Here is a 22980-nt window from a genome sequence, read left to right on the forward strand (position 1 = left end):
CACGGTCTGCTGGAACATGGCTGCTTCAGCAGGAAAGTCAGATCATTCTGCAGCAGTTACTTTATTGTTAGCACTTCCCCCACTCTGTGATACCTGCATCCTTACAAACACGGGGTTTGGTCACTATTTTGAAACACTGATAGAAGCGTTGAGGTCCAGGGACCAAAAAACGTAAAGAGACTTTGCTGGTGATGGCCCCCCTCACTGGTACCTTCCCCTTGGTGGATATTTTCCAAAATGTGCCCCTGTGTGACTTCACAGTGCTACCAAGCTGCCTTTGTCTGTTATTTCCAATTATTGTAAATTTATTTATACACAAGTCACATGGTTATTAAGGAAGTCAAAACACCTATGTAAACACAGTCCTCACTTTAACCAGTCCTGTGATGCTGTTGAGAAAGGACAGCAGGTTTGTTTCCACCTTCCATTGAACCACACTGTATGGTATTGATTGCATTTTCATTCTCTAATTCCTTGGTGATTATGCTCCAAATTAATTGCTTCGTTATTTTACCCAGCACTGATGCCAAGCTAAACAAGCTATAGTTTTCTGAATCACCTATTTTATATCCTCAGAATATTAGAATAGCAACAGCTCTCTACCAACTCTTCGAAATTCCATAGATTAGCAAGATTTTGAGGTATTAACATTAGTGGTTCAGACAACTCCTCAGCTAGGCTCTTTTAGACACTTGGGTATATGTTATTCAAGCCTGTTAATTTCAGTATATTTATTTTTAGCAAATACTATCTCACTTTCTCCTTGGTTACAGCTGGGAAACTTTCTGTTCCAAGCACATCATATGGATAGATACATCCTCCTGATTTGTTCCAAACTCAGAGCAGAACATTTCTGCCTTCTTTTTTTTCTTCTTTTTTTTTTTTCACCAGAATATACAATTTTATCATTTACATATAGAAATGGATCTCTTACCAGATTTTTTTTTTCTTCTAATGCTCTAAAATTTCTTATTATCTTTACGTATTGGCCTTTGATATTTCCTTTGGCTCCCCTTATCAACCTCCTACACACTTTAGCTCAAATTAACCACATTTCCTTCTCCTTCACTCGCTAACCTTTCCAGTAAGAAGGGGATACATGTGTCTATAAGTAATATTTAACTGCTCCTTCATTATCTCACTGAAGTGGGTGATGTCTTGCCCAGCAGATTCCTTCTCCCCCACCCCCCCCCCCCCCCCCCCCCCCCCCCCCGATTTTTGGACTGCATTTAGCAGTGTGTGTCCTCAAATAACCCTTAGATTTCATTAATTATGCAAAATTTATGTTCTCAAATATCAAAACCGGAGGTTTAGAAAAATGGCACCTCTTCCTCCCCAGCAGACACTCACAGGTTGCTGACATGCCGTGCCCATGACAAGCACAGCCAGAGCCTAACCATCAGATCTGCCGCTGCACTTGTACATTTTTATTGGAGCCGTCAACTCTTTTTTTTTTAATCTGTCAAATGAAATTAACACTAGATTATATTACCTCACAGCAACAGTATTTCATTAGAGGCAGAAGTCTTCTCCTAACCCACGAGAACAGGTGACTGCAGGGGTCTCTTCAGTGCTGATGCAGCCACTGCCACAGAAGCCTCGTCACTGCCCTACGTGCCCCGCTGTTTTGGCAGCGAGATCCCACATCGGTTGTTCATTGCAATTTTCTTTTAACAATGCTTTTGTACAACTATGTAATACAGACCTAAATAATGAAAATATCCACAAATTTATATCCATATTTGTATTTCATGTCCGTAAGTCCTGTGTGTACATGCACACATGCTCAATGTATGTATGAAATGGAAGTGTATGTACAAAGGCTGTTGTCTACATCACTAGTTACAGACTCCTCAAGGGAAAAAATGAAGGATCTAAAACCTGCCAGGCTCCGAGGAAGACAGGAGGCTGGACACTACAGATTTGAGTCCTGGTCAGACAAGGAAGGGTTTTAAAATCCCACGTCCCAATATGTCTAAACTAGTCCTAAACTGCGGCACTGTCACAGCCTGGCGCTGTCCTACTGACTTGGCGAGCCAGGTGAGCGCTAACTGCGCCGCGGTGTAACTGTCCGCACGTATTTTGTTCTGGTGCTGGGCACGGAGGGACAGTCACCTGGGTACCCTCTGCAGCAGCAACCAGATTCAAACCCCACTTCCTTCAAAGGTACCTCAATAAAGTCCATCGCTTTGCATGACTGCCTGAATCTTTGCAGTTTGAAACCTTCCCTCAAGAAAAGACGTGTCTTTGTGCTACTGCATTTCACCCAGCTACACAACACCGCAACAGCCACATCCCCTTTCCTTGCCTTCTAAAGATAGTAAAGACAGTAAGCAGAGCATCTTCACAATGCATTGTCCACAAGCACTTTCAAACCCTGGCCGTGTGTATATCCCAGGACTGAAGGACGGACATGCTTCACCTCAGCAGCATCTCCAGTATTTGTTGACACAGGCTGTCTGAATGGGGCATAAAGGGGCAAAGCCCACCTACTCCTATTGTTATGCCAAACCTTTCAGTTCCGAGTGAAAGAGCCCAGATGTTGTGACGGTGCACTGCATGCCAAATTCCTAGGAACACACCAGCAGTCACCTTTGTTTTTCCTTCAATTCACTTACCTATGTGCACCCTCATTCAGCGATTCATGCCACACAGCAAAACCGAAGTGAAGAGGTGACAACAGCAGGGCGAGTTCCTAGCTGGGGAAGTGACAGCACTGTTCTCTCCAACCCTGTGTCTCACCTAGAAGTTGCAGCACTAGCAATGGTGTTACCTGTGGTACGCAGTGAACTCCAGAATGGAGACACTTCCCAAAGGCAACCTGGAGGACACCGAAGCCCAGCTGAAATACGCCTGGAGGGCTGCTGGCAGCTCCACCTCAGGTACCAAAACCTTGTCCTGTGCTGCTCTCCAGTAAGACTGTCTCTGCACTTGGTTACTGCCTCCTCAGCCACCTCTGCTGCGGAACACCAGAGGCACAGGGGTCTGCGCCAAATGGATACAGAAGAACAAAATGCATTTAAAATGGAGAGAGAACCCTCCCTTGGAAGAACAAAATTCACGAAAGAACAGAGACGCAATTCAGAGGCCACCTTGGCTAAAAACCTCCAGTGGTTCTGCTAGGTGACTTTGTGCTGGGAAAGAGTGAGGAAGAGCACGTAGGTCTTTTGCTATCTACCCCAGCCCATGTTATTGTCATGGGGAAGGCTGTCACCAGACATGGGACAAAGACACTGTATGTGGCAACCAGAAATACTGTCCTGGAAGGTTTGCTGCCTGCCCTCAGGTTTGCCAGTGTTGTGGAAAGATTGTGGGACTCCCCTGCCCTGATTACTACCCCTTGTTGCTCATCCAGGTGGGTAACAGCGATACACCCATGACAAACCCTGAGCAGCTCAAAGGTGACTGCAGGGCTTTGGGGTCAAGGGCGATGGAGACACAGCAAGACTGTGTTCCAGCTGTGTTCTCCACAGAGGCTGCCCCCAGTAACTCTTCTGTTTGAAATGAAGACCCACTGTGAAGTGCACACATCTGCCAGATTGATGCCTGGCCACGCAACGGATGCTGCAGGCTGCGATTCAGCTTCCTTGATCCTGGTATCTCACTGGAGGATGATGGAAGACTACCAGGAAAAGAAAGACCCTGTGTAACTATGAGAGGGAAGAACACCTTTGCAACCATGCTTACTGATGTGGAGAGAAGGGTTTTAAATTAGGGTCATCAGAGAGTGGGGACCTAAGCCCAGAGATAAGAGAGGAAGGTATGGAGGAGGTATGCCAGTAAAGGTCCACAAGAGGTCATTCATTTTCTTGTCCAGAGGACTGGGTATTCAGACCTTCCTTCGGTTCACAGAGCATGGACAACAAACATGAAGAACTGCAAGCCCTACTGCAGTCACAGGGCCATGACGTGGTCAGACTCAGAGACTTGGGACAGCATGCCTTGATCAAGATGTGGCCACAGCTGCCTACAGGGTGTTCAGGGAAGACAGGTGGGGAGGAAAATTGTCTCCGTGTGATGGAGCTCCCAACTGCACAGAGCTGCAATGTAGAAGCACAGACATGCCTTCTGAGAGTCTATGAACCTAGGCTATGAGCAGGAGGGATGCTGGGTCTGTTACCATCACCCAAGAGGAGGTGGTGGGTGTGGTTGTCCATAAACAAATAGTGGAAGTCTTGCAAGCCTTCATCCTCTCCAGGATTTCAATGGTCCAGACTTCTGCTGGGAAGGAAATGGATCACTGGCCAGGGAATCCACGAGGCTCCGAGACTGCTGGTGACAATATCCTAACACAAACACTGGCTGCTAGAGGTGACCACCTGCTTGACTTGCCCTGCTTTTTCCAACAGGTAAAAAACTGGTGGCAAATGTGGTCAACAGGGCAGCTCACGTTGCAGCAACTGTGAGGTGGCTGCACTGAGCTCCTGGAGGAAGGCTTGAAAGGTGAGTAGCAGAGCTGGGATCCTGAGGTTCAGGACAGACTTCAGCTTCCTGAGAAGCAGCCCAAGAGGGAAGAGGGTGCTGGTCGATGAAGAAAAATTTCTGAGATCTCAGGAACAACCCACCCACCCTGTCATTTAGAAAGACCGGGTATTTATGCAGGTTAGTGTGATAAGGTATCAAGCTTCTTAATGAACTTAATAAACTGCAAGAAGGAGAAACACTGACAGGTACGCAAACAATAAAACCAATGCTCAAGCACCAGGGACAATATCAGGAAGACCAAAGCCCAGCTGCAGCAAAGACTTTCAAAAGACGTTAAGCAGAACAAGAATATCTTCTAGTGGTACACTGGCACCAAAAGGAAGTTCAGGGAAAATGCGAGTCTGCTGATGTAAAATCAGTCATGGAAAATACAGACATGACCAAAGTGTTTAATTTTGGTTTATGCTTCAGCATTCATGGATAAAGCATGCTCCAGAGCTCGAAGTGTAGTGGATAATGTAAGATGGGCAGCTACTAGTGGGGAAGCAACAGGTTGGGGACTTCTTAAAAGGGCAGCTGCATCCATTGGAGTAGGTTGAGAGGGGGACCACAAAAATGATCAGTGGGATAGAACACCTCTCCTATAAGGAAGAAAAACCTCCTCACAGAGAGGAAGGCAAACTGCATGCTGGGCAACATAACACATAGCCTGGTCAGCAGATTGAGGGACATTATCACCCTTTTGACTCAGCACTGGTGAGGCTGCACCTGGAATATTTTTCAGTGTTCAGTTTTTGGCCACTGAGTTCAAGAGAGATGGGGAGAAATTGAAGAGGTCCAAACCCAGATTGCACGACAAAAAAAAAAGCAAGCAGTCTACAACTGCTCGCAGGGCACTTACAGAGACGGCAAAACCAAACTCTTCCTGGAAGTAGCAGATCATGTAGTGAATGCGGCCAACAGCTACAAACTGTGGTTTGGGAGCTTCAGGTTGGATTCGGACTTCAGCAAAACCAAATATCTCCCAGGAGCGCAGTGCAGCCCCAGAACAGGCCACCCAAAAGTCTGCAGCACCACCATCCTGCAGAAGGTTTCTAAGGCTTGGCTGGACAGATCCACAGCTGACCTAATGTAGTCCTTCTCAGAGAACCCTTCCAACTAGCACTTCTATGACTGTACAGAGAAGAGAACATACAGCTGTGGGTTCAAAAGCTGGCTCAGGAGGACAATCAGCCCAAACTTATGGTTTCACTGTAAAACAGAGGAATTCATTGATAGAAAAACCCTCAAAGATCCCCAGAGAGCCCTCACAAGGAGCGATGGGACAATATTCTCTCCATTTCCCCACCAAAAGTTATTTGGAAACTGTACTGAGACACATGCTTGGGGAACTATGAGAAAATCCCTCCATTTTAGGATGTAAAAAAGACTCATCTCATGTGTAACAGGGACACAAGTTTCTACAGTGGATAAGGATTTGACTCAGGCTGAAAACAGGGCCCACCAAGCCACAAAAACCCATCTGCTAATTGTCTTTCTGTTATTAAAAGGAGTATTTCTCACAGGAAATGAACAGTCTCCATCTGACATCCAGGCCACTGACAGAAAAGCTGTGCAGTTTCCAGAGGCATCTAAGAAAAAACATCTGGGAGACTGGAGATGCTGCAGAAGTGCACTGGGCAGCCAAACAGAGGTAGCTGCAGTGATAGGGGGAGTAAAAAACCTGCATGTTCGTGGCAGAGACTGGTCATGTCTTGCCACCATTGAAGGTATGGCTGATGGAGGCATCTCTAGCAACACAGTCACAGTATGGCTTTCAGGACTTAACAGAATAAAGCCAGGCCTCCACGTGTACCACAAGGTCTGGGGTATGGTATAACACTCTTGCCTACAGCCACATGGCTCAACACACCTAGATGTGATGGGCTCCGCAGTGATGAACCTGAGGAAAGTCTTAGAGCTATTTAAGTTCCTGGTCCACCATGAACTGGTGATGACTTCTGTGAGACAGATGGACTGCAAGTCAGCGCCCTGGACACAGAGGGTACAAACCAGATCTCTTTTTGAGGCCATGGAAACACCACGCTCAAAATCATGTTCAAAGACTGAATCTACAAATGCAAGCACTGTGTCCAGGAAAGGCTTCCTTCTCCTGTGTCTGCTGCTGGAGGACAGCAGAGGACAAACTCACAGCAATCTCAGTGTTACTTTGGAGTCTGCAGAGAGATTAACAACTCAGAGCATACAGACACCACAGAATTCTCTGACTTCATGTTGAAGAGGCATCGCTGATTTGTTGTCAAGGCTTTGCCACCCATAAACCAGAGAAGTATCAGTGGCTGTTGCACACACAGCTATATCCATAGTGCTGACAGCACTCAGACTCCAGCAGTTCCTTTGAGAGAAACCCCTGGCAGCACAGAGAACAAAACCCAAACGCTCCAAGCTGCCGCTCCATGCTTGGTATTTCTGACCCACAGTCCTACAAAATAATGTCCCTTTTGCCAAGAAACCACAGTGCTGGGATTCACCTGACAGAACGTGCTGTCCACAAAATGGGCACCTACACCGGGAAAAATTGCCCTGAGATCCCTGTCTGGTCAGGGGAGAGCTAGTCAGCGAATCCACCACATCTGTCACATCTTAAGGCAAACCCCAGGCTAGGTCAGATGAATTCACTACTCCCCGAATTCCATCTCCATGTTTATTTGGCCTCCACAGGCAGAACTGGCAGACTAGACACAGGTAGGTGCAGGCACCCAGGTAACTGAAGCCTGAAGTGAGATGGGATCAATCCCACTGTAGATATCTACCAAAGGCTGTGTACTGAGATCAACTGTGGTGTTGCAGCAGCCCTGTGGACTGCAGGACCACAGCAGTATTTAGGAAATTGAAGTGTCCCACGGATAGCTGGCACCTGGATGTTGAAATGTGAACAAGAACACTAACAAGCCGGTGCTAACGAAGCCAACCAGAGAAAAGCTGCCACTTGGCTTCATGTTAGAGCTGTTCTCCAACCACTCTGCTCGGAGTGCATATGATGGAAATGCAGCTAAAAGAGATGCTGAGTAAACTTTGAGTTACTTATCTAGCTATTTCTATACATAGAAATAATGTGGGAGAGAGGGTGAGGAGTGGTGATCTCAGCACTGGAAGATCAAGGACAAAGCTTGATGCCTCTGATCCACCTGCCCTAAGCAAGCAGAAGCCCTGGGAATTTTCTGTCCTTTCTCACTGCTGGCACAGCCCATGTCAGCCAACACAACAGGCTAGTCTGCCCATGGCTGATCTGAATCACACTCATGTAACAGATGGGGAAGGTTAGTCACCAGGAAGAAAGGGCAGCCTGCTTATCGGTGATGAACCCACCATCTTTCTTTAGAAGGTCTGATGATACAAACTAACTTCACTTGGTTCATGTATTTGTTTTAGCCTAAGAATCTGCAAAATAGGATCCTTTTGTTGCTCGATCAGCAGACAACAAAGATGCCAAGCGGTTACTGCTGGAGATTCACCCGGACTTCTTTTCTTGAAACCCAGGCAGATGCAGATTTTGGAAGTCTCTGTGCTTTTGCTAGGTAAATGAACAAAGCAGTGAGCATGCCCATCAGAAAGCACAAGCAGATGTACAGTTTGAGCCTGACAGAGCAGCCACGGAGAGGTCAAAAAAGGAAATGGCGAGGCAGGGGTTACAAAGTAAACAAAGGGGTTATATAAAGTAAATTAAACACAAAAGGCCAAGAGCAAGCAGCAGTTCATGGGAAAATGCTGAAGGGCTGCAAGACAAATGCAAGTAACTCGACCAGATCCCCTTGCAGACCCTTGCCAATGTTCTGCCTGTTTTCTGCCTTCAGCCAGCCCAAAGCTCAGCAGTAAAGCAGGAAGCCTCTGTCCAGGCTCCTAACAGAGAGAGGCACAAAGAGGAAAGAGGTGCAGGATGCAATCTCTCTGCCCTCTTGTGCGTTATGCAAAATGACCTGAGCATCCCCACTGTCTTGCAGGCTTTATTCTCCTTGAGGCAGAATTCCCTCCCTGTGGGCACAGCACTAATCGGGTCAGGACAACCAGGTCTGGGAATCTGACAGCTCCCCTACAAGCTTACCATCTAGGCAGTACACAAAATCTTCAGTAGTAATAAAACTGGGATCAGATTTCCATACATTGCAGCAAGCAGGGGCTGAGTCAACATAAAAAGCAGGAGATTTAGCACCAGTGACCACTCCACATGGTTTGCTGGGATTAAAAAATGAACCTCTTTACTCCAATATGAAGAGAAGGCTTAAGTATCTAGACTTCCTGAGAGAGAGGATTTGAAGCATGACAAAAAAGAGAAGAAAAAGCAACAAGTCCAGAAGGTGAGGAAAAAAGAGATGGTATCTCTGCAGAAGGAGAGGAAGGGCCAGATATTCCAGTCTATTATGGTACTTTAGAGCTAAAACACTTGGAAGACTGGGGTCTTGGCTGGTGTAAGGGCCTCGGCTTTAACTGTGAGGGCAAAATTATAAACGTGCTTCTTCTGATGCTTTCATTTCTGTTGGTAGGTGGCATTGTAGGATTGAGGTTACATCTCTCCACAGCTCCTGTCTCCTTCTGCTACAGCTCAGAGCCAGAAGACAATCCAAGGTGGAGAAGCATAAGGATGCTGGGCAGCCTGGCAGCAGGGATTTCTGTTAAAGCTGTGATCAGCAGGAGATACATTCCAACAGAGAGGGGTGAGCAGGCAGTACCAGCTGCAGAAGGGATGGGTTGTGATTAGGTGGATTAGGCGATCAAAGGCTAATCACCACAGTCATAACAGAGCAGAGCCACAATGAGAGCTGGGGGCCCCCCTATGACCTGATCAGTGTCAGTGGGGCACCCTGGCTCAGCTACCCCAGGCCCTCTGCAGCAGAGGGACAGTCCCTGCTCTGTGTTCCAGACCCACGGGATAAGCTGATGGGAGAGGATCTCTCCAAGTCACCCTGCAGACTGAGGGGAACTACTGCCTCCAGGGGTATGGGACTCATTATGGGATGCCAGAAAGCGCATTCTGGGACTATGCCAGACCTACTGAGATGCTCAGTGCAAGAACAAAGGCAAGAAAAGGGAGGGATGATGGATCAGGCAAGACCAAGCACAGGAGAACAAAGCACAGGGGTGGAAGAGGCCAGCTGAATACCAGGTTGCTGTCCGCTTGCCTGGCTATGCCCTGCGCTTGGCCACCACAGTCTGACATGTCTTGTCACTGCACTGCCTCTGTTGCCATTCTTCTGGGTGAGGGTGCGCTCCGTACTGTGTACCTCTGTGTGCATGTGCATGAAGGTATAGCTGCCAGCAAGTGGGGAAAGGGCTGTGGGTGGTAGAGCCCCATAGGTGTTGGGGTGCCAGCAGCTCCAGAGACCGGACTGCCTGCATATCATATGTCGATGCATGTGTAGGTGCATTTAATTTGTGTGGAATCATCAAGCTGGACTGGCCAGTGAGTAGGATAAGCGGCTTAGAGCCAGGGATCAGAGAGTCATAGACCTGGGGCAGATACTGGAAAGACTGGGGGTCTGGGAATTTCTGCTGGAGGGACCAGACTGGCCAGTGGGTTTGAGAGTCAGCTACTGGTAAGGCCCAGTATCTGGAGCAGCTGCCAGGGACACTGGTTTGTGTTTGTATGTGCCTGTGCATTTGGCAGCTGGGGAGACCCAGGACTGGAAACCAGCTGCCGGACAGACCAAGAATCTAAGGCCTGGGGAATCCTGTGCACACGTGTGTCAAGAGATCCAAGCACCAGTAAGTGGGTCTCGGGGGTTTACATGCTCAAGATGCCAGCAATTTGAGGGGAGACTGGGGGAGCTAGGGGCCAGCTACTGGGCAGACTGGGGGTCCAAGGCTAGCTACTAGAGGGATCCATATTGTATATACGTATACATTCTCTTCTGACAGGCTTTCATTGTGATCAGTTGGGGAAGAACAGGGTCAGGTCATTTGTGCTGTTTGTGTTTGCATGATGCTGTGTTTTCTGATCCACGTGGCAGGCTGTGTGCTTATGTGTATATTGTGCTATGTGCATGTGTCCCCATTGGGAACGCATGTTCCAAACAGGGGAACATGGAGAAAGTATCAGGTGAGGACACCAGTGCTCATCAAATGAGCATCCTGAACTCCACACAGCCATCCCATGGATCCCACTGGCAAAGCCACCCCAACCTGCCAACAAAGCAGGCTCAGCTGGTCCAGGCCAGTCATGCCCTCCATTCATACAGAAGGTGCTGCAGAGAAATGGAAGGCTAAAAGGCTGGGGCAGCTGCATGGCACAGCAGGCTTGGCCAGAGGGCTGGGATGTTGCAGTTTCAACATCGTACAAGTCAGTCAGGTCCCGTACTACAGTTATTGTAGGTTGGTATTAATTAATGAAAAAGCTTCAATGCTAAATGCTGAATTTGCCTGAAGCTCTACTCCCATGTCAGGGGCAGATTCCCCTCTGCAGGTCTCCTTCTCTGGGTGATCTTTGATGTCTCTTTCAAGTCACCATCAGTTGGACTCCCAGGTCTAACCTGTCAGGTAGCTCGGCTCACTCCTCGTGACAATGCCCCACAGAAACACATCTCACTCCTTCCTGCAAAGGGGAGCCTTGCGGAGGAACGGGAACTGCTGGAGCACCCACCGGACTGCCTCCAGCACCCATGGCCACCCCTCTCCCAGCTGCTGAATTAGTGTGAGGAAGACTAGGGCAGGTCAGGACTTGCTTGGAGCTGTAAGCAGTGTCCCTGCCACCTGTCCTTGCATGAAAGAGCCATTCTGTGGTACTGGAGGAGATGTTCCACACCACCGGACAAGGTCAGCTCTCACAAGGTCAGTTTAGTGTCACTAAACACTTCTCTGCCTGCAAACATGTCTCAGGGCTTTCCACCTGTACTTTGTTATCTGAATTTGCTAACTCCAATGTGAAGGCAGCTTACATGTATCTGGCTGTCTAGCACTGATCTCCAATACCAAGATATCTTTAAAGCTAAAAACCTAAAGATTAATTGCAGCAAGAGATGGTCTCAGGCTACAAGTCACAAGGCTAGAAATGAAGTCTCAAACTTAAAATGCCCATGCACCTTCTACCCAAATTTAACACCTTCTCTAATCCACACACTTGCACAGGATGATCAAAGTGGTCCCAGACCTGTAGAAGGCTTCAAGCTATAACACATCTCCCTTTCCTAATACTGCCCTCCAATGTGGCTGTACATTAAGGCAAAGCTGCTGTGCTCATTCTAAACCCACCTCCAGCTTCCCTTCCCAAGGAAACCGCACATGCTTATTGCTCCACTTGCCATAGACTTAACAATCACGCAGCCACAAGGGAAGTCAGCTCAGCTGTCTGGTCCCAAGGGAATGGTAACCTGCTTAGGGCAGGTTATCGGCTAAATACATTTATTCTGCAGTTGAACATCCAAACTGGGAGGGAGGGGAGAGGGCCTGCAAGTCTCAGCCAGGACAAGGCTGCTCCACTGCAGCACTAACCTGCTCCTCACACACTCCATGACTTTATATGCCTTTAACATTCTTCCTTGCTTTGTAATGATACTATGTATCAGAAAAAGAATCAGCTCTATAACCATTTTATCAGATCTATGACAACTGATACTTCACTGGCTTTCTTTGGAGGCTGCAGAAGACACACCAACAGCACAAATAGCATTGCTGGCAGCAGGCTATTTGGGTCACGCAGCCTTTGCCAGCACCCGCCTGCTCGCAGCTTTTGGGGGACTTTCTGGCTGTAAGAACTGTGCCCACGCGCAGGATGGACAGAGCAAACAGCCCCACTGGGAGCTGCTCCCTAGGAGGTTTGCTGCAAGTACGGAGGGGAAATCTGGGCCCCACTAACCGCAGAAAGAAGTCACAGAATCACAGAATCACAGAATCATTTAGGCTGGAAAAGACCTTTAAGATCATCAGGTCCAACTGTTAACCCAGCACTGCCAAGTCCACCACCAAACCATGACCCTGAGCACTGCATCTACATGTCATTTAAACACCTCCAGAGATGGCGACTCCACCATGTCCCTGGGCAGCCTGTTCCAGCACCTGCCAACCCTTTTGGTGAAGACATTTTTCCTAATACCCCATCTAAACCTCCCTTGGTGCAATTTGAGGCTGTTTCATCCCGTCGCCTGTTACTCAGGAGAAGAGACCAACCCCCACCTTGCTGCAACCTCCTTACAGGTAGTTGTAGGGAGTGAGAAGGTCTCCCCTCAGCCTCCTTTTCTCCAGGCTGAATAACCCAAGTTCCCTCAGCCACTTCTCACAGGACTTGTGCTCCAGACCCTTGTCCCTCTGTAAAGCTGAAGAGGGTGTGCTCTTCCCATTGCAAGTAAGCCCAAGTGCCAACCTGTACCTCTGCTGAGAGGTCCTCAAGCCTGGCTCCCCCCTCCCCTTCCCCCTGTGGCTCACTGGCCACGGGATTCCCCGTGCTCCTGGCAGCACATGGCTCCACATCTCTGCACGTTGGCTGTCAGCCCTCCCACCTGCCCTGCTGCAGCCAGCTGCGTGGGCATGGCACCGTGCGCAGGACTCCCTGCCTTGGATGAAGGGCCCAGCACAGCCAGTGCCTCAGCACGGACACACCACAGCCAGTTCCTGCTTCAGGCACAGGGTTTCCAACAACTACGCATTCAAGGTCAAGTCCATCACTGTGTCTGAGGTACTTGCTCCTGAGAAAGTGCAGCTAGAAAGATCCCACAGAGCAGTGATGGAAGCTCCAGGGTGCCTCAGCCAACTGCCTGGTATGGTTGTGAGGACCACCCCTGGAAAACAGAGCATTTTTCAGTGTGAGCTTCAGACTGCAGAGAGATTTGCAGCAGCTGAGCTCAGCAAAGCCTCACCACCAGCCCAGGAGCACTTCCACAACCAGTACAACTTCACACATCCACCTGCCAGAAGCATGCAGCTCTGCTTGCCTTACACCACGCACAGCCACAACCTACACCACACCACCACCACCACATTGGACCAGTGTCATATACTGCATTGCTGGATTTAAAGCCTTATGATTTTTGCACGTGAAGATGCAAGAAAGCAAAATCTCACAGGATGCCAGCCCTTCCTCTGACTGTACAGACTGCCTGTTCAGCATGCGCTGCTCAGCACTTGCTATGAGGAGAGGCCCAACCACTCTGCTTACCTCAAACCTTCACACAAAGGTTCCCTTCCCATCCCATCTAAGCATGGATGGTGTCAATTCAGCCTCATTCCACCCCTGCTGCCACCCCCTTGGAAGGGGCAGGATTCACCTCACATCCCTTCCTGCATGGACTGTGTATACACCTCTGTTTGAAACAAATTCTCTGGGATCTCTTTAACAATTAAGGTACAGAAACGAGCATCTTGACCAAGTGATCCACCAACACTTCTCAGCTGCCTTATTGTAACAGCCTTATCTCCGGCTTTAAGAAATGCAGACTTGGCCTATTCATACCATATCCATTTGACATGGATTCTGAACATAATTTTCACTTGCAAGTTATGTCTCCTACGCCTTCCTCCTATAGAGAGAAGAGTCCCTATAAACACTAACAAATCAATGTTATTGCTCTCTTTTAAATCACTCCTTAAAACCATCCTCTGTTGCATTCACTACAAGATGAAGCAGCTGATACGCCAAGACTGCTCCCTGCAGCATCAGCTCACTGTCCAGAGGCAGTGAGCATCAGCACGGGAGCATCCCATTGTCCCTGTGCTGGGACCCAGCTGTCACCACCTGCTCTGTGCAGGGGCTGTGCGCCATACAGCACATATCACAGTGTTGTCCTGACCTGTCGCTGACATTATGCGCATACACTGATACAAATAAGAACATAATAATAATTATAGTAATAACAACAACAACAACAATAATAGTAATAAAATAATAATAATGCCAAGCTGTGGGAACAAGCAAGTGCTGTCACTGCTGGAGACCTGCCAGCCAGCTCCAGAGTCCTACCCCCGTGCTCTGGGGAGATTGCACCTCTGTGTCGCATCGCTGTGCCTTGCTGCCAAGCCCTCTGGCCACTTGTTCAACGTCAAGTTGCCAGTGACTCTAATCCTGGCTTTCCTTTCTTTTAAACATGCCCAGGAAAATCCAGTCAGCTGTGGCCTCAGAGCAGAGTGAAGGCAGTACAGAGCCCCCAGCATCGCCCTCTTGAGAAAGGGAAGGGGCCAAAGGGGAGATACAAGAGCAGAGCTCTATGTACCCAGTCAATGTAATCCTTCTCTCTAGATCCCCAATACTTGTGCCACATTGGGTAAAAGCTGTAATAAGTATCAGTACAAAACAATCCTGATTGGCCTCCAGAGAAGGCATCTAATGAGTCTTTTCTCCAACCTCCATTTTTCCCCATAATTTCAGTCAGCAGAAGGAAACCTGTCAGCTCATATTCTAGCACAGACAGCCTGTATCTGCTTGAAATTATTGTACCTGAAGTACATTTTTTCATCAAGGTATCTAGGCAGCAGGCATTTCAGGAACAATTACCACCCAGTTCCCAAAGCACTTTATAAAGGAAAATAACTTTATGCAAACTGTAGACCCTTGCCCTGCAGACCAAGACGCTGCTGGCAGCCATTGGTCACTCTCCCTGCCGCATCCGGGCTCACCTCGATCAGAAAGTCTCCTGTGCGAAGCCCTGCTCTCCAAGCGACACCTTCCACATCCACTGATTCCAGGTACTGGAGTGCAGGGAAGGCTGGGGTTGGGGTGAACTCCTCAATTGGGGTTTCAGCTGCAAAACACAAAGAGAGAGAGATTGAGTGTGGCAAAAAGCAACCAAAAGGTGGACAAGAATGTTCAGGAGCCTAGGAAAATATCTGTACATTGGTTCAGAAAGAACACGTATGCAAGGCTTAGCTTGACATCAACGCAGGAACCAGAGGTAATGCTACATATCTACAGTATTCATCAGCTTTAGACTCTGAGAGAGCCCCAGAGCCTCCTGGACATGTGTGACTCCCAGAGTCACATATATTCCCACAAGGTCCTTAAAGCTTCATCCACCTCCCAGTACCACAGACAAAATGAGGACATCTATGAACAATGCCAAGAGGGGAAGAACTCACTCCTTCCATGTCTACATTTGAGTTAGCAGCTCCAGGCCTTTTTCCTAGCCAGCAGAGAAAAAGCCATGTGCACCATTCACCTGAGCTGCAGACATGGCACCTGGTTCCAGTGCCCCAGACTGGTGCCCCTCTTATGCTGGTCCTCTACAGGAGGCCATTAGCTCAGGAGCAGAGAGCCACTGGTTGATGGACATCAACATTAGTCATATGAACCCCATTCTCCATCAGTGAGATATGAATTGCATTCCTGGTTGGAAAACCTGCTCCCACCCTCAAAAAAAACACCATTTCCAGGGAAGGGACTTTCTCAGATGGACCCAGGCAGCACGCCTACTTTATCCAGCTCCAGCACATCTTGCTTCACTGTCCATCCAGGATGAAGTAATTTTGCATGGGGAATGTCCTACTTACAGCAGAGAGATGCCCATGTGATGTATGCACCTTGTGCGATGCGACAAAGGAACAAGCTTCCTTTGCCTGTTTATCAAGGGCAGATCTGCAGATGTTCAGAAACACCCAACCCATTAAAGAAGTTAAGCAGAAAGGCCACAGCTACTTTTTATGTGCTGGCCAGACTCCGCTCACCCGAAACTGCCCGTGGTACCCTGATGGGTTGCTGTCCCCAGCACAGAATATATCACTGTGGCTGTTTCAGGGGCTGGTCACGATGCTCTGAGAAGATTTTTATTGCAAACAGACCTGCTGCTTGTGTAGCTGCTTTTGGGCAGAGGGGATTCACGTCTCGCTAGACAAGACCATAGCATTGGATCAGTGAGGACCTCTTCACTAGGCCTTATATGACACCTGAAGCTCGAGACATCCCTTTTCTAATGGCATGCGATCTCATTACTTGCTTTCAGGTGTTATCAGGCAGGCAGCTGTTCTGAATAGCTGGTGCCACAGATGAGGGAAGAGAGAAGTTACCTTTCCAGGAAAAGTGCTGCTTCTTGGCACTACGACACCTGGGCACTGACTTGTGTGGCCTTCCAGAGAGCAGCATCTAGAGGGTCATTCCAGCTCTTCCTCCACTTAGTGGCAGTCCCAGGACTAGCGAGGGGACTGTAGCACCTCTGTGCTACACTGGTTCTGGAGCTGTTCTCAGCTGGAGGCAACCTCAAAGATGAAGCTGAAGATGGGCTACCAGATACTGGAGTATGCAGCAAGTGAGGGAGTTGGGGGGTGAAGGTGCAATCCTGAAACCACCTGTGCCAACTACTCTGTATTCCCTGCCTGCAGAAACAAGAGACTATACTCCACGTCACCTGACTGTCACTGACAAAGAAAGTTATTGATGCATTAGCAGTAAGGGGCTGAAACCCCCAGACACACTCTGACAGATGTGCACTCTCCTGCCAAGCGTGATACACACTGGAGGGTCAGTGAGTGGGTTTTTCTCCTGCTCTCCCTGGGACAGCCCCTTTGTTCAAGGCTAGCTGTCAAGTAACAATCGCAGCTGTACAGCAGAAGTCCTCTCCTGCAACAGCAATACAGCAGTTATTCCGCTGAGTAGCTCTTGAACACACTTAAACCACCAGGAGGAGATGAGGCTAACAAGCCACTGTTCTGCTAAATGATGCAGCATATGTCATGCACCAAAGACGCCAGCGCCTGAAACATCCACGTTTGGGCTGTTGACCAGTGGCTGGCCAACAGCACGGCACTGCCACTTGCACAGCATCAGTTTAAAAGTGCGGTGCAGAGTTCCTGGCACCAGTGGCGGTGACATGGACTATCTCAGCCCCCTGCTCTACGCAAGCAGTAAGTTTAGGTCTAGTGGTCTTGACTGGGGTGCATACAGATTCCTGGCAAATGGTGTATGTGATGTTGTGATGCGTTACTTTGCACGACTTTCTCTAAAGTGTAATTAATACAGGAGCATGAAGAAGGGCCTGCAAACCAGCACCAACACCAGCACAAGGGACTCTCACAGTCTGGCTGTGATAGCTCGTACTGTCCCTGCCTCGAGCAGAGTAATTCTCACATGGGTAGGGGAGAAGCTGAAACTGGGTGGTAAGAAATGCAACAGCGAGGCCACGGTTGCATGAAACAGCTGGCTCAGATGCAGAGCTCAGGAATTCTAAAGAGAGACACGCTCCCCAAACCCTGGCCAGGCTGGCAATTTCAGAGCCAGGTGAACCAAAGGCTCTCACTCAGGGCTTTTCAGTGGATTGATGGAGGTGTCTTTTTCTCACAGGAATCTTTAGTCTGTGCAGGATTCACTGTCTCATCTTCATTCGGAAGAGCCATTGGTAAAAGGACACTCTTTGATAGTGTAGGGACAGCTCTGAGCAGGATGCACTGAAGGATCCAGGCTAACTTTCTAAGAAATCAAACACCAAATGTCTTCTTTAGTGGCTGGTGATGCTTGAACAAACCATTTGCCTTAAACACATACAAAAAGCACGTCAGAAAAAAACCGTGATTATCTAGTCTGATATCATGCATGACAACGGCCAGAGCCTTCAAGAAAGGTCCCTGCAGATCTGCCTCACCTCAGCTGATGTATGCAGAAAGCATGGTTTAGTTTTGTTAGCAATATAGGCAGTGATGTACTGTATCAACAGGCCTAGGTAAATTACTTTTCACTCTAAGTCAGGGGTCCTCGAACTTTAACCAGGGGGCTGGCACGCGGATGAAGTGGCAGGCAGCCATCTGCAGCTGCTTGGCTCCCCCCCGCCCGCCAACCCCCGGCAGGGGGTGTCTGTAAATACCGGGGGCTGGATTGAGGACCCTGGGGGGCCGTATCCGGCCCGCGGGCCGTAGTTTGAGGACCCCTGATCTAAGTGTGTTATCAAAACAATGTATTTTTTAAGAGCTGTGTCAAAACCCTAATAAAGCAGTAGATTTAGTAACACAGTCAGTGGATGATCTTGCACATACATCTCCTTTGACATCAGGTCACTCCAGTAAATGTGACCTACATTCTTTCTTTCGTGTGAAATGTATAGACACTGATGTAACACAGAAAAAAATATTTCCATCATTTACCATACTACTTATTTTTTTATTTAAAATTTTTATGCAAGATTTTTCTGCTAAATCAGATAGCCATTAGCTAGTACCGGACCAAGTTTGCCTGACGAGATGTTAACATGCTGAATGATCTGAGATGTTTTTTATCAACAGCTTTCCATGACTTCTTCCTTTGATGGAAACTAGCTTAAGTGGCAAACAGTTGATAAGTCATCTTACCTATTTTTAGAAATGCTAACTTTAACATCTGATTTCTCCAAATCCCTCAGGACTTACCCCACGTTAAATTCAACTCTTTGGATCTGTGTTGACCAGCAAGTTTTTTTCAATAGCCTGAAGCTCAAAGAACCACAAACATGACCTTGCTGTAGACTGCAGCTGCAAAACTAGGTGCCCAATAACTTATGCTAGATGCAGGCCCAGATGGATACAAAGTTTAAGGTGAGAAAGACCTTGTATATTGCCTGAACCTCTGAAAATGAGAAAAAGGGGAGACTCAGGCTCTCTGAATGTCAAGTAAATTATTTATATAATTATAATGAGACATACGGTCTCTGTAGATTATCAGCACTGTACTTCACAAAACAGGAGCATCAGCATGACAACCAGTGCTGCCCTCTCATCATACATGCATCATAATTAAGTCATGAAAAGGTTAAGTGGAAGCCCTGGTCCCTGGGGAGGACAGAGTTGGACAGATGACAATTTAATTGGTTTCCTAGCCAGGAGAAGGAGCCTGATGTGAGCAAACCAGGTTACCACAGTGACTCCAGATACACCCATCCCACCAGGCTTGCCCCCCCTTGAATCTCACGGTTGCACAATTCAGCAGCACTGCCCCACACTTCCCTACCATGGGGCTGGTGACAGCCAGCGCATGGCGAAGGAATCCTAAGTCACAGCTCAGAAAAGAGTCACCTGAGGGATAGCTCAAGGATCCATTTTTTGTACTGGTCATCAAAGATACAAACTGATAGGGAATACAGATAAAATTAACCTAGGAAACCCAGCCTTATAGCCAATTTTGTCACCTGCATTATTGATGTGTTACATGAGGACTCCAGGCGCATAATTTTCCGTGGGCTGGAAGCCATATATATACAGTAACTGCATGCCGTGATACACGATTTGTAAAGTGTCACTAGTGCCTTAAAGATTCAGTAAACAAGAAAATACATCCTTGAAGTTGGAACCGTATCCTTATGAAACAAATACGAGAAGCATAATTTAACAGACAAGGGGGAAAAACACCGACAGAGAAAGCAACCAGCTCTCCTCTGCTACCGCCTGAAGTCCCAGCACTTACAGGGAACAAGAAAGAAGCTCTAGTAATGGACAAGTCAACATGAACCAAACCACCCCTTTTCGATGCAGACAATGAGGTCTGCAGGGCTAACTGCTCTGGGTGTCTCCAACAGCCACGTCAGGCAGTGGATGGAGGAGCTGTGACTTCCAGGTGTAGGTGCAATCCAGCGCCGGACTGCCCATCTGCCTATATTAATCACAGACTCAGGCAATATGGAGGAAACCTACTGGAGTCTGCAACTGTGCTGCCTTGTTTCAGAACTTTCCCTTACAGCTGCTTTTAGTTACAATTTAGTCAAATATACCAGTGCTGTGATTGTACCTGGCCAGTACTGACACTGCTCTATACTCTACTGCAAAGGGAGAAAATTCTCCTGCAGTACACAGTAATTAAAGCCTCCTGGGTAAGTACCAGAGAAGTCGTAAAATCAGCTTACCACCTGAAAGCCCAGCCCTGCCCTTACTTGTGGGCACCGGGCACATCATTTTCTCAGAACAGAACAAAACTAAATGAAATGTATGTTGACAGCAACCCTATGGAGCACCTGCAACAGTGCCATGTGCAGGAGACCCTGGTGGTGGGGATGTCTCTTTCCAAAGCACCAGAGTCTTCTGAAGGGGGCAGAAGCACCTCTGGAAACTAATGCTCTGGCAAAGGCAAAGTCTGTGCAGCCACAAGCCTGATATGGGAAACCTGTGCTCCTCTGGGTCACAGGAGATGGAGCCCTACACAGAAGATGCTGCAGCACATGCTGCCTGAGCATGGCTGTAGGCAGGCACCCACGCGCTGCCTGCAGGCAGCATGCCTTTCAGAACGGCCTGTGGTCAGTACTGGCCACGGGGAAGGGACGGCTCCCAACAAACCTCAGGAGCTTGCTCTTCCCTAAAAGCCAGCTTTTCGGAGGTGGTAGACAGATGCCGATGTCAACGGGACTGCAGTAGGCACCAGCCTGGTACTGAGATGCCCGATCCATCTGTAGGGCTGTTCTGCTGACAGCTGGAGACCAAGGAGCAGGGTGGACACACAGGGGATGGTCAGAAGAACCAATATGGTTTATTGCCCAGAGCTGCCGAGCATACACCCCTGCCAAACAGCCCCAGTCACATCACTCACACACTGTTGTAACCTTTCCACTGGTTCCTGACCCTCCTTTTTGCTGCTCCAGTTTCCTCCCAAATGAACAATCTGCCTCTAGCTACTTTCCCCCCCATTCACCCCAGTTTTGCTACATCTGTGCTCAAACCTGGTATTTTTAATACCATTACCTAGGTAATCCCAGCTTTATCTGCTATCACTGGGGGGTTACCTCCTGGGGATCCCAAAGGTCTCTAGTATTCCCTGTCAGTTATCTGTGAAGCCTGGCCACTTCTAGCATCATTCCCCACTCCACACTGACGAAATCCGGCCATTCCTCCAAAGTGCTGCCTGTGACACTGTCAGCTCCCTCACCATTGTCTCAACACCAACAAAACAAGAAATATTAACCAGAACAACCTGCGGTGTTCAGAGCTGGCTGTAGCCCCGGTGATGGAGGAGGACACCAATACTTCTTACACAACCTGGGAATCCTGCCCTATGCCTCTCATGGAGGCTGAGAGGCAGGAAACCAGCCACCACAAAAACCAGCTTGGGACCAGACCCTCCAAAATATCATTTCCAGATCAGAGCCTGCAGGAAAGCTTTAGGACAGAAGTATGTAATTCAGTGACAATTCATCTATAGGTGCCTACCCAGGAAGAAAATAAAATTTGAGGAAGCTCTCTTATCCAACTGGCAAAGGCTAAACTAAATCAAAAGGTTTGGAATTCAATTACAGAAATTCTTGCTGGTAATGAGGTAAAACGATCTAACAAGGAGGTCTACCATTCATTGTAAAAGCTCACGACCTTAAATTTCAGGAAGCATAATTTGTACCTCTCAAGGAGCCATTACATTAACATTACAGCTGTGGTTCTGCAATTTGATCACAGCAGCCATTACCTGGTCTTAAACACCCCGTCCGGGCTGTCTCACACCAGGGACACCAGCTTCAGCTGCACCTGGAAGAGCCAGATCACCAGGAAGCCCCGGGGTGGCTTTGACACCAGCCTCAGCACCACAGGTCAGAGGGCAAAGGCCCCGCGGCACCCCAATCCTGCCCTTTGGGCACGGGGGTGCTGACAGCCCCTCAGAAGCCAAGAAGAGGGGTCAGCTCTGCCTTTGCCACCGCAGGGAGGATGGCATCACTGCTGGCACACAGCAGCATCCTAAAGGGATGCCCATGCCACAAAACTAGTTCAGCGGTACCTGTCATGGCCACAAGCGCGCCCAGGCCTGAAGAGCCCGCTCTTCCCCTGCCACCCATGCTGCTTTTCCCCTGGGCTACCCAGCGTCATGAGGAGTTGCTCCCCAGGACCCGACACGGTAAACCCCAGCCTTGATTTTGGCTCTTGCAGCATCAGTTGATGGCACTTCAAAATACAGGCTTTCTGGGACACTTGGCAGCGGAAAGGGCTGACCATGTCCTGGCAGGCATAAAACACAGCATGACCAGCCCACCAAAAGAGGAAACCGTATTCTGCGCCGGTGCGGCCTCACCGTGAGCACTGTGTGCAGTGCTGGGCCCCACAACTTAAGAAGGATGTGAAGATCCTCAAATGCATCCAGAGGGGAGGGCAGCAGAGCTGGTGAAGGGCTGGAAGGCACGTCCTGTGAGGAGCAGCTGAGGACTCTGGGTTTATCTAGTTTGGAGAGAAAGAGGCTGAGGGGCAACCTCATTGCTCTCTGCGGCTTCCTGAGGAGGGGACGTGCAGAGGGAGGTGCTGAGCTCTTCTCCCTGGGATCTGGGGACAGGACGCCTGGGAACAGTTCAAAGCTGCATCAGGGGAGGTTCAGACTGAACATTAGGAAACATTTCTTTGCCAAGAGGGTGGTCAAACAGTGGAACAGGCTTCCTAGCGAGGTGGTTGATGCCCCAAGCCTGTCAGTGTTGAAGAGGCATTTGGACAATGCCCTTAACAACATGCTTTAACTGGTGGACAGCCCTGAAGTGGTCAGGCAGTTGGACTAGATGATTGTTGTAGGTCCCTTCCAAGTGATATATTCTTTTCTTCTCTTTTTCCTTCTCTTTCCTCTCTCCTCTCCCTTTCCTTTCCTTTCTCGTTTCCTTTCCTTTCCCTCCTCTTCATCTTTCCCTTCCTTTTTTCTCCCTTCCCCTCTTTACTTTTCTCCCTAGAAAAATT

At 48.5% G+C, this 22980-nt stretch overlaps 1 protein-coding gene across 1 annotated transcript in view; it reads right to left on the bottom strand.

Annotated features, from left to right (window-relative positions):
• The window catches only part of SHANK3 (SH3 and multiple ankyrin repeat domains 3), a 362955-nt gene that overhangs the window by 62326 nt on the left and 277649 nt on the right, over positions 1–22980 (bottom strand). Inside the window, exon 18 of the mRNA XM_040596580.1 lies at positions 15022–15146. Coding sequence (XP_040452514.1) covers positions 15022–15146 — 125 coding nt within the window. The remainder of the gene's footprint in view (positions 1–15021; positions 15147–22980) is intronic.

Source organism: Falco naumanni, chromosome 5, assembly GCF_017639655.2.
Source record: "Falco naumanni isolate bFalNau1 chromosome 5, bFalNau1.pat, whole genome shotgun sequence".
NCBI classification, from domain to species: Eukaryota; Metazoa; Chordata; class Aves; order Falconiformes; family Falconidae; genus Falco; species Falco naumanni.